General features: G+C 46.0%; 1 protein-coding gene across 5 annotated transcripts in view; it reads left to right on the top strand.

Annotated features, from left to right (window-relative positions):
• Window positions 1–16,595, top strand: part of LOC311141337 (protein RUFY3-like) — an 84,281-nt gene extending 67,686 nt beyond the window's left edge. The window contains exons 8-17 of one of the 5 annotated variants that reach the window (XR_014614213.1): window positions 5,316–5,441; window positions 6,819–6,986; window positions 7,837–7,934; window positions 13,290–13,409; window positions 13,510–13,645; window positions 13,832–13,908; window positions 14,041–14,068; window positions 14,186–14,263; window positions 15,043–15,911; window positions 15,985–16,595. Coding sequence is in view for 2 of the 5 variants with exons in the window: in XM_084176631.1 (XP_084032757.1) it covers window positions 5,316–5,441; window positions 6,819–6,986; window positions 7,837–7,934; window positions 13,290–13,409; window positions 13,510–13,645; window positions 13,832–13,908; window positions 14,041–14,068; window positions 14,186–14,263; window positions 15,043–15,186 (975 nt within the window). In the remaining 3 variants the exon portion in view is untranslated. Of the gene's footprint in view, window positions 1–5,315; window positions 5,442–6,818; window positions 6,987–7,836; window positions 8,300–8,386; window positions 8,830–9,611; window positions 11,597–13,289; window positions 13,410–13,509; window positions 13,646–13,831; window positions 13,909–14,040; window positions 14,069–14,185; window positions 14,264–15,042 lie in introns of those variants that run through there. The other 4 variants (XM_084176631.1, XR_014614214.1, XR_014614215.1 and 1 more) reach the window with 4 other exon arrangements.
• The last annotated feature ends 655 nt before the right edge of the window (window positions 16,596–17,250 follow it).

Genomic DNA, 17,250 nt, shown 5'->3' with positions numbered 1-17,250 from the left:
ACTGTTATTACACATTTACTCTGTACCGGTACCCCCTGTATATAGCCTCCCTACTGTTATTTCCCATTGACTCTGTACTGGTACCCCCTGTATATAGCCTCCCTACTGTTATTACACATTGACTCTGTACCAGTACCCCCTGTATATAGCCTCCCTACTGTTATTACACATTGACTCTGTACCGGTACCCCCTGTATATAGCCTCTGTACCGGTACCCCCTGTATATTGACTCTGTACCGGTACCCCCTGTATATAGCCTCTGTACCGGTACCCACTGTATATAGCCTCTGTACCGGTACCCCCTGTATATAGCCTCCCTACTGTTATTTCCCATTGACTCTGTACCGGTACCCCCTGTATATAGCCTCCCTACTGTTATTACACATTTACTCTGTACCGGTACCCCCTGTATATAGCCTCCCTACTGTTATTTCCCATTGACTCTGTACTGGTACCCCCTGTATATAGCCTCCCTACTGTTATTTCCCATTGACTCTGTACCGGTACCCCCTGTATATAGCCTCCCTACTGTTATTTCCCATTGACTCTGTACCGGTACCCCCTGTATATAGCCTCCCTACTGTTATTTCCCATTGACTCTGTACCGGTACCCCCTGTATATAGCCTCTGTACCGGTACCCCCTGTATATAGCCTCTGTACCGGTACCCCCTGTATATAGCCTCTGTACCGGTACCCCCTGTATATAGCCTCTGTACCGGTACCCCCTGTATATAGCCTCTGTACCGGTACCCCCTGTATATAGACTCTGTACCGGTACCCCCTGTATATAGCCTCTGTACCGGTACCCCCTGTATATAGCCTCTGTACCGGTACCCCCTGTATATAGACTCTGTACCGGTACCCCCTGTATATAGCCTCTGTACCGGTACCCCCTGTATATAGACTCTGTACCGGTACCCCCTGTATATAGCCTCTGTACCGGTACCCCCTGTATATAGCCTCTGTACCGGTACCCCCTGTATATAGCCTCTGTACCGGTACCCCCTGTATATAGCCTCTGTACCGGTACCCCCTGTATATAGCCTCTGTACCGGTACCCCCTGTATATAGCCTCTGTACCGGTACCCCCTGTATATAGCCTCTGTACCGGTACCCCCTGTATATAGCCTCTGTACCGGTACCCCCTGTATATAGCCTCTGTACCGGTACCCCCTGTATATAGCCTCTGTACCGGTACCCCCTGTATATAGCCTCTGTACCGGTACCCCCTGTATATAGCCTCTGTACCGGTACCCCCTGTATATAGCCTCTGTACCGGTACCCCCTGTATATAGCCTCTGTACCGGTACCCACTGTATATAGCCTCTGTACCGGTACCCACTGTATATAGCCTCTGTACCGGTACCCCCTGTATATAGCCTCTGTACCGGTACCCCCTGTATATAGCCTCTGTACCGGTACCCACTGTATATAGCCTCTGTACCGGTACCCCCTGTATATAGCCTCTGTACCGGTACCCCCTGTATATAGCCTCTGTACCGGTACCCCCTGTATATAGCCTCTGTACCGGTACCCCCTGTATATAGCCTCTGTACCGGTACCCACTGTATATAGCCTCTGTACCGGTACCCCCTGTATATAGCCTCTGTACCGGTACCCCCTGTATATAGCCTCTGTACCGGTACCCACTGTATATAGCCTCTGTACCGGTACCCCCTGTATATAGCCTCTGTACCGGTACCCCCTGTATATAGCCTCTGTACCGGTACCCCCTGTATATAGCCTCTGTACCGGTAACCCCTGTATATAGCCTCTGTACCGGTACCCCCTGTATATAGCCTCTGTACCGGTACCCCCTGTATATAGCCTCTGTACCGGTAACCACTGTATATAGCCTCTGTACCGGTACCCACTGTATATAGCCTCTGTACCGGTACCCCCTGTATATACCCGGTACCCCCTGTATATAGCCTCTGTACCGGTACCCCCTGTATATACCCGGTACCCCCTGTATATAGCCTCTGTACCGGTACCCCCTGTATATACCCGGTACCCCCTGTATATACCCGGTACCCCCTGTATATACCCGGTACCCCCTGTATATAGCCTCTGTACCGGTACCCCCTGTATATACCCGGTACCCCCTGTATATAGCCTCTGTACCGGTACCCCCTGTATATACCCGGTACCCCCTGTATATACCCGGTACCCCCTGTATATACCCGGTACCCCCTGTATATACCCGGTACCCCCTGTATATAGCCTCTGTACCGGTACCCCCTGTATATACCCGGTACCCCCTGTATATACCCGGTACCCCCTGTATATACCCGGTACCCCCTGTATATAGCCTCTGTACCGGTACCCCCTGTATATACCCGGTACCCCCTGTATATACCCGGTACCCCCTGTATATACCCGGTACCCCCTGTATATACCCGGTACCCCCTGTATATACCCGGTACCCCCTGTATATACCCGGTACCCCCTGTATATACCCGGTACCCCCTGTATATACCCGGTACCCCCTGTATATACCCGGTACCCCCTGTATATACCCGGTACCCCCTGTATATAGCCGGTACCCCCTGTATATAGCCGGTACCCCCTGTATATAGCCGGTACCCCCTGTATATACCCGGTACCCCCTGTATATACCCGGTACCCCCTGTATATAGCCGGTACCCCCTGTATATAGACTCCCTACTGTTATTTTACTGCAGCTCTTTAATTATTTGTTACTTTTATTTCTTCTTTTATTTAAAGTGTTTTTTTTGTTTGTTGTTGTTGGTAAAAATTGCATTGTTGGTTAAGGGCTTGTCAGTAAGCATTTCACTGTAAGGTCTACACCTGTTGTATTCGGAGCATGTGACAAATACAATTTGATTTGATATACAACATCTGTAGCTAGTAGTTCTGGGTGCTATATACCGTATTTTATGATGTACTTGTATTGATGCCATCGACCGGTTTGGGGTTTTACTTTACCTTCTATAACGGTATTTTAATGTTTTGTTTGTGAAATGTGATACGCTGTGTGTAACGTCCATTTTTATAGTTTGATTCATTTACATTACATTTACATTTACGTCATTTATTCGCTACTTGAGTCCTCTCTTTCCACACAGACCTAGCAATGCTAAAGGGATTGCAAAGGGGTTAGCAGAACTCTAGCCAAAGAAAAGTACATATACACTGCTCAAAAAAATAAAGGGAACACTTAAACAACACAATGTAACTCCAAGTCAATCACACTTCTGTGAAATCAAACTGTCCACTTAGGAAGCAACACTGATTGACAATACATTTCACATGCTGTTGTGCAAATGGAATAGACAACAGGTGGAAATTATAGGCAATTAGCAAGACACCCCCCAATAAAGGACTGATTTTGCAGGTGGTGACCACAGACCACTTCTCAGTTCCTATGCTTCCTGGCTGATGTTTTGGTCACTTTTGAATGCTGGCGGTGCTTTCACTCTAGTGGTAGCATGAGACGGAGTCTACAACCCACACAAGTGGCTCAGGTAGTGCAGCTCATCCAGGATGGCACATCAATGCGAGCTGTGGCAAGAAGGTTTGCTGTGTCTGTCAGCGTAGTGTCCAGAGCATGGAGGCGCTACCAGGAGACAGGCCAGTACATCAGGAGACGTGGAGGAGGCTGTAGGAGGGCAACAACCCAGCAGCAGGACCGCTACCTCCGCCTTTGTGCAAGAAGGAGCAGGAGGAGCACTGCCAGAGCCCTGCAAAATGACCTCCAGCAGGCCACAAATGTGCATGTCTCTGCTCAAATGGTCAGAAACAGACTCCATGAGGGTGGTATGAGGGCCCGTAAGCCCAACACCGTGCAGGACGTTTGGCATTTGCCAGAGAACACCAATATTGGCAAATTCGCCACTGGCGCCCTGTGCTCTTCACAGATGAAAGCAGGTTCACACTGAGCACGTGACAGAGTCTGGAGACGCCGTGGAGAACGTTCTGCTGCCTGCAACATCCTCCAGCATGACCGGTTTGGCGGTGGGTCAGTCATGGTGTGGGGTGGCATTTCTTTGGGGGGCCGCACAGCCCTCCATGTGCTCGCCAGAGGTAGCCTGACTGCCATTAGGTACCGAGGTGAGACCATATGCTGGTGCGGTTGGCCCTGGGTTCCTCCTAATGCAAGACAATGCTAGACCTCATGTGGCTGGAGTGTGTCAGCAGTTCCTGCAAGAGGAAGGCATTGATGCTATGGACTTGCCCGCCCGTTCCCCAGACCTGAATCCAATTGAGCACATCTGGGCCATCATGTCTCGCTCCATCCACCAACGCCACGTTGCACCACAGAATGCTTTAGTCCAGGTCTGGGAGGAGATCCCTCAGGAGACCATCCGCCACCTCATCAGGAGCATGCCCAGGCGTTGTAGGGAGGTCATACAGGCACGTGGAGGCCACACACACTACTGAGCCTCATTTTGACTTGTTTTAAGGACATTACATCAAAGTTGGATCAGCCTGTAGTGTGGTTTTCCACTTTAATTTTGAGGGTGACTCCAAATCCAGCCCTCCATGGGTTGATAAATTTTATTTCCATTGATAATTTTTGTGTGATTTTGTTGTCAGCACATTCAACTATGTAAAGAAAAAAGTATTTAATAAGATTATTTCATTCATTCAGATCTAGGATGTGTTATTTTAGTGTTCCCTTTATTTTTTTGAGCAGTGTATATTAGCTAGCTGACTAGCATTTGAGGCAAACAAACACGTTCCTCACACGCTAGGAACGTATTTCATCCAACGTCATAATGAAAAGGTGCCTCTCGCTCCCAAAACACAAGTTTTCTGGAGACTTGAGGGCGGAGTGCTGATGATGTCACCCACTGAATGTGTATTCGGTAGCCTGATTTGCATCCATACCGAGGAGAAATCCACACACAATGCGACCATGACCACGTCCTGAACAGTCAGACCACAAGGCGACCATGACCACGTCCTGAACAGTCAGACCACAAGGCGACCACGTCCTGAACACAGTCAGACCACAAGGCGACCATGACCACGTCCTGAACAGTCAGACCACAAGGCGACCACGTCCTGAACAGTCAGACCACAAGGCGACCATGACCACGTCCTGAACAGTCAGACCACAAGGCGACCATGACCACGTCCTGAACAGTCAGACCACAATGCGACCATGACCACGTCCTGAACAGTCAGACCACAATGCGACCATGACCACGTCCTGAACAGTCAGACCACAAGGCGACCATGACCACGTCTAGACCCGTCTTTTCAATGTGATCTTCATATTCTGATAGCAGAAATCACATGTGGATGTCAAGTGTAGGGTGTAATAATGATGACGTCCCCCCCCAGGAGTCGTGGGCAGGGAACGGCTCGGCAGGTCCCCCCCAGGCGCCGTGGGCAGGGAACGGCTCGGCAGATGGACAGGTGTTGGGGAAGGCACGCAAACAGCTCAAGGAAGAAACTCAGCTACGATTGGTCAGTTTCTCTCTCCCTTGATCTCTGAATAATATAATATTCCCTCCATCCTGGATTAACCCCTCCCTCTATTAACCCCTCCCTCCCTCCCTCCCTCATCTCTCCATCCCTCCCTCCCTCCATCCCTCCTGTATCCTCTCTCCCTCCCTCCCCCCTCCATCCTGTATTAACCCATCCATCCATCCATCCATCCTGTATTAACCCATCCATCCATCCATCCATCCTGTATTAACCCATCCATCCATCCATCCTGTATTAACCCATCCATCCATCCATCCTGTATTAACCCATCCATCCATCCTGTATTAACCCATCCATCCATCCATCCTGTATTAACCCATCCATCCATCCATCCTGTATTAACCCATCCATCCATCCATCCTGTATTAACCCATCCATCCATCCATCCATCCTGTATTAACCCATCCATCCATCCTGTATTAACCCATCCATCCTGTATTAACCCATCCATCCATCCTGTATTAACCCATCCATCCATCCTGTATTAACCCATCCATCCTGTATTAACCCATCCATCCTGTATTAACCCATCCATCCTGTATTAACCCATCCATCCTGTATTAACCCATCCATCCATCCTGTATTAACCCATCCATCCATCCTGTATTAACCCATCCATCCTGTATTAACCCATCCATCCATCCTGTATTAACCCATCCATCCATCCATCCTGTATTAACCCATCCATCCATCCATCCTGTATTAACCCATCCATCCATCCATCCTGTATTAACCCATCCATCCATCCATCCTGTATTAACCCATCCATCCATCCTGTATTAACCCATCCATCCATCCATCCATCCTGTATTAACCCATCCATCCATCCATCCATCCTGTATTAACCCATCCATCCATCCTGTATTAACCCATCCATCCATCCATCCTGTATTAACCCATCCATCCATCCATCCATCCTGTATTAACCCATCCATCCATCCATCCTGTATTAACCCATCCATCCATCCATCCTGTATTAACCCATCCATCCATCCATCCTGTATTAACCCATCCATCCATCCATCCTGTATTAACCCATCCATCCATCCATCCTGTATTAACCCATCCATCCATCCGTCCATCCATCCTGTATTAACCCATCCATCCATCCTGTATTAACCCATCCATCCATCCTGTATTAACCCATCCATCCATCCTGTATTAACCCATCCATCCATCCTGTATTAACCCATCCATCCTGTATTAACCCATCCATCCTGTATTAACCCATCCATCCTGTATTAACCCATCCATCCTGTATTAACCCATCCATCCTGTATTAACCCATCCATCCATCCTGTATTAACCCATCCATCCTGTATTAACCCATCCCTGTTTCTCTCTCTCCCCCTCCAGGATGTAGAGAAGGAGTTGGAGGTTCAGATTGGGATGAAGCAGGAGATGGAGCTGTCTATGAAGATGTTAGAGAAGGACATGTGTGAGAAACAGGATGCTCTGGTGGAGCTGCGACAACAGCTGGAAGACCTCAAGGCCCTTAACCAGCAGCTAGCACACAAGTCGCAGGTAGATACTGACCCAGGAACTGTCCCTGTATATAGCTACTGACCCTGGAACTGTCCCTGTATATAGCTACTGACCCTGGAACTGTATATAGCTACTGACCCTGGAACTGACCCTGTATATAGCTACTGACCCTGGAACTGTCCCTGTATATAGCTACTGACCCTGTATATAGCTACTGACCCTGGAACTGTCCCTGTATATAGCTACTGACCCTGGAACTGACCCTGTATATAGCTACTGACCCTGTAACTGTCCCTGTATATAGCTACTGACCCTGGAACTGTCCCTGTATATAGCTACTGACCCTGGAACTGTCCCTGTATATAGCTACTGACCCTGGAACTGACCCTGTATATAGCTACTGACCCTGGAACTGTCCCTGTATATAGCTACTGACCCTGTATATAGCTACTGACCCTGTATATAACTGACTTACTTTCTCCTGTTTCTGGTGTGTTTTTTTGTTCTACTTGACTTTAGTGTATAGTACTACTGATATTAGTACTACTGATATTAGTACTACTGATATTAGTACTACTGATATTAGTACTATGATATTAGTACTACTGATATTAGTACTACTGATATTAGTACTACTGATATTAGTACTACTGATATTAGTACTACTGATATTAGTACTACTGATATTAGTACTACTGATATTAGTACTACTGATTACTGCATTGTTTGAAAAGAGCGAGCAAGAAAGGCATTTCACTCTACTAGTGCACATGACAATAAAAACTTCAACTTGAAACACACGTGCGCACCCACACACACACACACACACACACACACACACACACACACACACACAGCTAAAGAGCCTTGGTTTGATATGTGTCGACAGAGCTTGGAGGCCGGCGCCAAGCAGAAGAGTGAGGTCATCAGTCGCCTGGAGGAGAAGATGAATCAGATGGCTGGAACTATAAAACACCTGGAGAGCAGGTAGGAACTATAACACCTGGAGAGCAGGTAGGAACTATAAAACACCTGGAGAGCAGGTAGGAACTATAAAACACCTGGAGAGCAGGTAGGAACTATAACACCTGGAGAGCAGGTAGGAACTATAACACCTGGAGAGCAGGTAGGAACTATAAACCACCTGGAGAGCAGGTAGGAACTATAAAACACCTGGAGAGCAGGTAGGAACTATAAAACACCTGGAGAGCAGGTAGGAACTATAACACCTGGAGAGCAGGTAGGAACTATAAAACACCTGGAGAGCAGGTAGGAACTATAAAACACCTGGAGAGCAGGTAGGAACTATAACACCTGGAGAGCAGGTAGGAACTATAACACCTGGAGAGCAGGTAGGAACTATAAACCACCTGGAGAGCAGGTAGGAACTATAAAACACCTGGAGAGCAGGTAGGAACTATAAAACACCTGGAGAGCAGGTAGGAACTATAAAACACCTGGAGAGCAGGTAGGAACTATAAAACACCTGGAGAGCAGGTAGGAACTATAACACCTGGAGAGCAGGTAGGAACTATAAAACACCTGGAGAGCAGGTAGGAACTATAAAACACCTGGAGAGCAGGTAGGAACTATAACACCTGGAGAGCAGGTAGGAACTATAAAACACCTGGAGAGCAGGTAGGAACTATAAAACACCTGGAGAGCAGGTAGGAACTAGAACACCTGGAGAGCAGGTAGGAACTATAAAACACCTGGAGAGCAGGTAGGAACTATAAAACACCTGGAGAGCAGGTAGGAACTATAAAACACCTGGAGAGCAGGTAGGAACTATAAAACACCTGGAGAGCAGGTAGGAACTATAAAACACCTGGAGAGCAGGTAGGAACTATAACACCTGGAGAGCAGGTAGGAACTACAAAACACCTGGAGAGCAGGTAGGAACTATAAACCACCTGGAGAGCAGGTCTGAGGCAACTTCTGGTCATTGTGGCTAGCGATCTGGTCATTCAGAATCACAAGCCACAGACCAATGTGTTTAACTATCAGATCAATATGTTTAACTATCAGATCAATATGTTTAACTATCAGATCAATGTGTTTAACTATCAGATCAATGTGTTTAACTATCAGATCAATGTGTTTAACTATCAGATCAATAGCAGATCAATATGTTTAACTATCAGATCAATATCAGATCAATATGTTTAACTATCAGACCAATGTGTTTAACTATCAGATCAATATCAGATCAATGTGTTTAACTATCAGATCAATATCAGATCAATGTGTTTAACTATCAGATCAATATCAGATCAATATGTTTTAACTATCAGATCAATATCAGATCAATATGTTTTAACTATCAGATCAATATCAGATCAATATGTTTAACTATCAGATCAATATGTTTAACTATCAGATCAATATGTTTAACTATCAGATCAATATCAGATCAATATGTTTAACTATCAGATCAATATCAGATCAATATGTTTAACTATCAGATCAATATCAGATCAATATGTTTAACTATCAGATCAATATCAGATCAATATGTTTAACTATCAGATCAATATCAGATCAATATGTTTAACTATCAGATCAATATGTTTAACTATCTGTCTTCCTCTTTTATCTCTCCATTTTTTCATTCCTTTCATTCCTTGGTTCTCTTCCTCCTCTTCCTCCTCTTCCTCCACTCAGTGAGGAAGACTGTGTGAAGCAGGCCAGAAGCTTGAGTTCCAACGCAGAGCAGCTGTTTCAGAAGCAGCTATAGGACTCTCCTGTATTCCCCTTTGCTCTTCCACGTCATAGTTTCAGAAATCTGATTCCCAATCCAATCAGAAAACCAACCTTTGCATAATATAGAAATGACTAAACTAGGGTGTTTATTTTCTGGTATGATATATGTTGCGGTTAAAACTTTCATTTCTGACTGTTAAACAATCTTTTGTTTCCTAAACCTGATCTCTTCTGAAACAGCTTTCCCAACCGCATTACTTTGATTAGCAGCATGGACTGAGACAGTCTCTCTCTGGCGCCCTCTAGCCGATCTGTCTGTTGCTCTGCTTGTCTCTCTCTGGCGCCCTCTAGCCGATCTGTCTGTTGCTCTGCTTGTACTGCAGGGTGTCTCCACTCTAAATAATATTAATAAAGATATCAGACCCCCAGATGTAATGAATGTTCACTGATAAGAGGTTTGGGGTTTGAGACAGTGACCGTAGAGCAGCCCAAAGCTACGTACAGCCTATGTCCTTAGACCTGCCCTACAGAGACAGGTGCTTAACCAGCCACTGAGCAGCCCTTTCTCTCACCCCATGGTTAATAAAGCTCTGGGCTCCTGCAACATTAAGTGATAATGCCCTCGAAGCTGGTGTTTGGAGGACATATTGGCATGGGTGTTGTTAGGACCGAGGCGAGAAGGCAAAACATGCCAATATATCCTCCAAACACCGTCTTTGTGGGAATTATCACTTTCATACAACGGGTTACAAACATATTCAAATAATGATTGACATTTTCATTAGGTTTATTTTGATTAATTTATTCATACTATTTCATCATTCCACAAGAATTTCTGACACAAATCTAGGGTTGCTACCCAAGCCGGCTGGTCGTTCGTTCTATCAGTTCGGTTGCCAGAGACGCGACCCAGTCGTTCAGTCTTTTTGTTCTGTATCTATGGATGCGACCCAGTCGTTCAGTCTTTTTGTTCTGTATCTATGGACGCGACCCAGTCGTTCGTTCTAAATGTTACATTGCCATACTGGTTGGCAACGTTCTTATCCCTTGCTTGCTAGCTAGCCAACTACGGATAACTCACAGTCACATCAAACAGTGCAGCCAGAATAACTGAAGCTGGAAAGACTACAAACTAGCTGCATTTTATTTGACCTGTTTTCTATTGACATTTCTTTATATATATCCATAAAAATGATGCTGATTCATGATTTCGACTGGCTGAGAAAAGCTGCCTGCCTGTCGGTCTCGTCCCGACTCCCGACCCCGACACGTTCATTACTGTGGGACAGCTGGAGACTGAATTTAAATATTTAAACAATGTTGCAAATGTCAGAGAGACAGACCGCAAGGTTTATTAACATCTCTGCAGTTGAAAACCAATTGCTAGATTAAAAGAAATGGGAGATAATGTCAAGATGCTTTTTAAAGTGGAGATCAAGTTTATAAATTGCCTGGCTGGGCTGATGAGACAGTGGATTGGGCAGTCAGATGGAACAGAGTAAATAGGCATTTTAACATCATAGATTTAGCTGGTGGTAACTTGTGGAATAGACACCGGCTGGAATGCGGATTTAACCAATCAGCATTCAGGATTAGACCCACCCGTTGTATAAAGTACCGTACCATGACATCTGGACCATACAGCATACACAGTTGGTAGCTCTGCTTCCTTCTCTAATCTGACTCCATACAGCTTTCTGTTGTTCACTCACTGCTGTATGGAGCAGTAGCCTGATCCCAGATCAATCTGTGCTGTATGGCGGAGTAGCCTGATCCCAGATCAGTCTGTGCTGTATGGAGCAGTAGCCTGATCCCAGATCAGTCTGTGCTGTATGGAGCAGTAGCCTGATCCCAGATCAGTCTGTGCTGTATGGAGCAGTAGCCTGATCCCAGATCTGTCTGTGCTGTATGGAGCAGTAGCCTGATCCCAGATCTGTCTGTGCTGTATGGAGCAGTAGCCTGATCCCAGATCAGTCTGTGCTGTATGGCGGAGTAGCCTGATCCCAGATCAGTCTGTGCTGTATGGAGCAGTAGCCTGATCCCAGATCAGTCTGTGCTGTATGGAGCAGTAGCCTGATCCCAGATCAGTCTGTGCTGTATGGAGCAGTAGCCTGATCCCAGATCAGTCTGTGCTGTATGGAGCAGTAGCCTGATCCCAGATCAGTCTGTGCTGTATGGAGCAGTAGCCTGATCCCAGATCAGTCTGTGCTGTATGGAGCAGTAGCCTGATCCCAGATCAGTCTGTGCTGTATGGAGCAGTAGCCTGATCCCAGATCAGTCTGTGCTGTATGGAGCAGTAGCCTGATCCCAGATCAGTCTGTGCTGTATGGAGCAGTAGCCTGATCCCAGATCTGTCTGTGCTGTATGGAGCAGTAGCCTGATCCCAGATCTGTCTGTGCTGTATGGAGCAGTAGCCTGATCCCAGATCAGTCTGTGCTGTATGGCGGAGTAGCCTGATCCCAGATCAGTCTGTGCTGTATGGAGCAGTAGCCTGATCCCAGATCAGTCTGTGCTGTATGGAGCAGTAGCCTGATCCCAGATCAGTCTGTGCTGTATGGAGCAGTAGCCTGATCCCAGATCAGTCTGTGCTGTATGGAGCAGTAGCCTGATCCCAGATCAGTCTGTGCTGTATGGAGCAGTAGCCTGATCCCAGATCAGTCTGTGCTGTATGGAGCAGTAGCCTGATCCCAGATCAGTCTGTGCTGTATGGAGCAGTAGCCTGATCCCAGATCAGTCTGTGCTGTATGGAGCAGTAGCCTGATCCCAGATCAGTCTGTGCTGTATGGAGCAGTAGCCTGATCCCAGATCAGTCTGTGCTGTATGGAGCAGTAGCCTGATCCCAGATCAGTCTGTGCTGTATGGAGCAGTAGCCTGATCCCAGATCAGTTTGTGCTGTAAAGCCAGCTCCTATGACATGTTTGGCATGACAATGACCATATGTGTTGGCTAGACAGCACAAACTGATCTGGGACCAGGCTATTGGCTAGACAGCACAAACTGATCTGGGACCATTTTTGTTAACCTTTATTTAACTAGGCAAGTCAGTTAAGAACAAATTCTTATTTACAATGACGGCCTACCCCGGCCAAACCCGGACGACGCTGGGCCAATTGTGCGCCGCCCTATGGGACTCCCAATCACGGCCGGTTGTGATACAGCCTGGAGTCGAACCAGGGGGTCTGTAGTGACGCCTCAAGCACTGAGATGGAGTGCCTTAGACCGCTGCGCCACTCGGGATCTGGGACCAGGTTATTGGCTAGACAGCACAAACTGATCTGGGACCAGGCTAAAAGAACAAGTCTGAGCGCTGAGCAAACTAAACCACATCTATCATGTCAGGGTCTGTAATATCTCCTGGACCAACTCTTACTGATGATGTGAAAGGTCAGTCCAGGTCAGCAGAGCAAGGCAAGGCTAAAGGCTTATCACCTTAGATGTCAATACTAGCATCATAAAAACAATGAAATCCAACTTCTTCTCCTGGATGATTGGAGGAGGAGTGTCTGTCTGTCTTCCTGTTTGTGTCCCTGTTTATTTACAAGGTCTCTCCTTGGCATCCCTTTCTTCATATGTCCTTTTCATTTGGTCTTTAGTTCATGAAGTCTTCTGTAGTTTTCATTCCCCCCCCCCACGGTGCAGATCCCGTCAGGCGGAGAGGGAGCGGGACCAAGCAGGGGAGGATAACAGACTGTTTAAACAGGAGTTTGGAGACAAGATAGACTCTCTACAGCTGGAGGTGGAACAGCTCAGGAAACACAGGTAACTAGGGTGGGGGGGTTGTGGCCCACTGTCCTCTGCTGTTCTGTATCCTCCAGCCTATCGCTATAGCAACTCTCTTATTCTGTGTGTGTGGTGTCAGGTCATGTTTGGAGCTGGAGCTGAGGAGGAGGAGGGGTGGAGGAGGAAGAGGTAGTCAGCACATAGACCTTGTTTCTGGGGAGAAGAAGACCTCTACCCCCCAGAGAGACCCCAAACAAGAGGGCGACATCAGGAAGGTACAAAACCCTGCTCCTAGCTCCTTCACAGGGAATTACATTTTCAGAGTTTCTTAAACTGTAAAAAAAAAAAAAAAAAAAAAAAAAAAAAAAACATCTAGAACAATCATGTTTTCAAGCTCATCTGAACTGTAATACTGAAAACCTGTTGAAATTCACCCCCACTAATAATGATGTTTGTTATAGGAACTGGAGGCAGTGAAGAAGGAGAATCATCAGCCGTGTACTGGGGTAGATGACAAGAGCAGTCTAGGGTCGAACATGTAAGTAATAGTTTAGTTAGGTTTAACTTGTACAATGTATTAGTGTACGGTTGAGTAAGTTTAGTCCTGTTAATCGGTGTAATTGCATCGCCTTGCTAAACAAAAGATGAACAAATCTCTCTCGTCTTGAAGGTCACTGTCACAAAATGAGGATGAGCAGGTAAGTTAAAACTACTTCAAACTGGTTCATACTTTGGTTCTAGTATATACTCAGATGTTAGACATGGAGCTGGCATTGTTGCTGTTTACCAACTATCAGATATTTCCTTCTCTCCAGGAGGAGTCTTTACTTGAGATCAGCCAGGCGTCCATCTGCTCTCTATGTGAACAGGAGGAGTCCATGACGAAGACCAAGGTACACCGCCTAACCACCTCCTCTTCTTCAGACATAATGACTTCCTCAAACTGAAGGGTTACACTGACGTGTCTCCGTATAGGATCCTCCCCCTGAGCTCCCCTAGACGAATCAATGTCTTTGTCTCAACTGGTTACTCAAAATAAGTTCTGCATTAAATCCTCCTGTTTTAAAATGTCTTGGTCTGTTGAAATCTATGGTGAATCTATGGGCGGCAGGTAGCTTAGTGGGTAAGAGCGTTGTGCCAGTAACCGAAAGGTCGCTGGTTCTAATCCCCGAGCCGACTAGGTGAAAAATCTGTCGATGTGCCCTTGAGCAAGGCACTTAACCCTAATTGCTCGTGTAAGTCGCTCTGGATAAGTGCGTCTGCTAAATTACCAAAAAAAAAAAAAAAAAGAAAAAAAAAAAGAACAGGTGGTTCTTGAGTTGGGCAATATTCTGTAGAGCAGATTATCTGAAATGAAGTCTGCTCTGTAACTTTCTATTGCTCTCTGTTAAAGGTTTTAACCCTTTCATTCTATAGAGCCAGTGTGTGCTAACTGTTTTAACCCTTTCATTCTATAGAGCCAGTGTGTGCTAACTGTTTTAACCCTTTCATTCTATAGAGCCAGTGTGTGCTAACTGTTTTAACCCTTACACACAAAAAAAAAATGTATGCACGCATGACTGTAAGTCGCTTTGGATAAAAGCGTCTGCTAAATGGCATATTATTATATTATTATTACTTTCATTCTATAGAGCCAGTGTGTGCTAACTGTTTTAACCCTTTCATTCTATAGAGCCAGTGTGCTAACTGCCATGGGGTGTTCTGTGACCGCTGTCTGGCCAATGAGCTGCCCCTCCCCTCCTCCATCAACCCTGAACATATCTGTGACTCCTGCTCCTCTCAGCTGCTGCAGCGGTACGCCTCCAGCCCACCCTGAGACACACCAGCTCTGCCTGGAATACAGTGTCATTCACTGTTAAAATATCTAAAGGAACGGGCGACTTGATGACTACATGAAAAACTAACTTGGGAATAGTTCAACTGGAGCATCTATCTAAAATAGTCTCCGCATACTGTTAGCAGGGTTGGAGGGTGTTGGCAGAAAGGTAGACGTTCAGAGCCTGGTCCCAGATCTGTTTGGAGGGGTTGGTAAAAAGGTATATTTTCATAGCCTGGTCCCAGATCTGAAAGGAGGGGTTGGTAAAAAGGTATATTATTTTCATAGCCTGGTCCCAGATCTGAAAGGAGGGGTTGGTAAAAAGGTATATTATTTTCATAGCCTGGTCCCAGATCTGAAAGGAGGGGTTGGTAAAAGGTATATTATTTTCATAGCCTGGTCCCAGATCACTAAGGACGGGTTTGGTGGGGGTTGGTAAAAAGGTATATTTTCACAGCCTGGTCCCAGATCTGTAAGGAGGGGGTTGGTAAAAAGGTATATTTTCACAGCCTGGTCCCAGATCTGTAAGGAGGGGGTTGGTAAAAAGGTATATTTTCACAGCCTGGTCCCAGATCTGTAAGGAGGGGGTTGGTAAAAAGGTATATTTTTATATGGTGTCCTGGCAAAATAAAACCAGTAAACTATGAGCCAATCACAATCATTTAAAAAAAGAAAGAAAAAATGTAGGCTATTACATCATTATTAGTCATTACCGCATGTCAGAGGCATTGGAAACATTATTAGTCATTACCGCATGTCAGAGGCATGGGAAACATTAGTCATTACCGCATGTCAGAGGCATGGGGAGGAAACGGGTGGTATAGCCTACATGTAATAATAATTATATTGGCTCCAATCGAGAAAACTGACGTGTTGCCAAGCAGAGCTGAGTGGCCGTCTCCGAGACGCGTGCGGACAGCAGTGGATGCATACATTCTGGCCTAATGACAATCGGCAAATGTCATTTTACATTTTTGGGTGTTTTGTGTAACATATCTCTTTCCATTCACTACTGTTTGGATGCTGGAAATATGTTGCTAGTGCATGAACGTGTGCAGGGGCCCGTTGAAGAGATCGTTTGACAATTGGGTGAAAACATCATGACTGGTTATGTTTATGCCACAATAAAAGTTAAATGACAAATCTTTACAACTAGACCCACAGATATCCTATAGAGAGTAATAATACCCATAAAACCGAGCTGTCAAACAAAACGCAACATTGTATATGCATTTTTATTTAGTCATTTTAAGATGTCTAATTTCTTAATGAAGGGATTGTATTGATCTGGCAGCTTCTGTACATGTAGACCAGACAGGCTGTGTTCTCTGGAAGATCAAGACAACCCAAATATTCTTTAAAGAAACCAGATGAAAAATGTTTACTTGCTCAACAATAAACTGTTATCAAGTTTACTAAACCTGTCCTGGTTTTATTTATGGTGAAATGGGATCTACTGTTGGTGTGAGGTCCTGTTCTGTACCCTTTACGACGTACTTCTAAATCCAACTATTAGGAGCCTTTTTCAACTCATTGACAGAATTACAACACTTCACTGCATGTTCCAAATATATAAACCTGTTCCATAGAGACATAGCTCCTTATTATAAACCTCTGGCCCGAACTCTACCTGAATCCTAGACAGCGCTAGAGGAGAGAACTGACAGAACACTGAATCCTAGACAGCGCTAGAGGAGAGAACTGACAGAACACTGAATCCTAGACAGCGCTAGAGGAGAGAACTGACAGAACACTGAATCCTAGACAGCGCTAGAGGAGAGAACTGACAGAACGCTGAATCCCAGACAGCGCCAGAGGAGAGAACTGACAGAACGCTGAATCCCAGACAGCGCTAGAGGAGAGAACTGACAGAACGCTGAATCCCAGACAGCGCTAGAGGAGAGAACTGACAGAACGCTGAATCCCAGACAGCGCTAGAGGAGAGAACTGACAGAACGCTGAATCCCAGACAGCGCTAGAGGAGAGAACTGACAGAACGCTGAATCCCAGACAGCGCTAGAGGAGAGAACTGACAGAACGCTGAATCCCAGACAGCGCTAGAGG

This window comes from Coregonus lavaretus, assembly GCF_964263955.1.
Source record: "Coregonus lavaretus genome assembly, chromosome: 14".
NCBI classification, from domain to species: domain Eukaryota; kingdom Metazoa; phylum Chordata; class Actinopteri; order Salmoniformes; family Salmonidae; genus Coregonus; species Coregonus lavaretus.
Note: the sequence above shows the minus strand (reverse complement) of the source record. Positions and strands in the feature narration are given on the sequence as shown.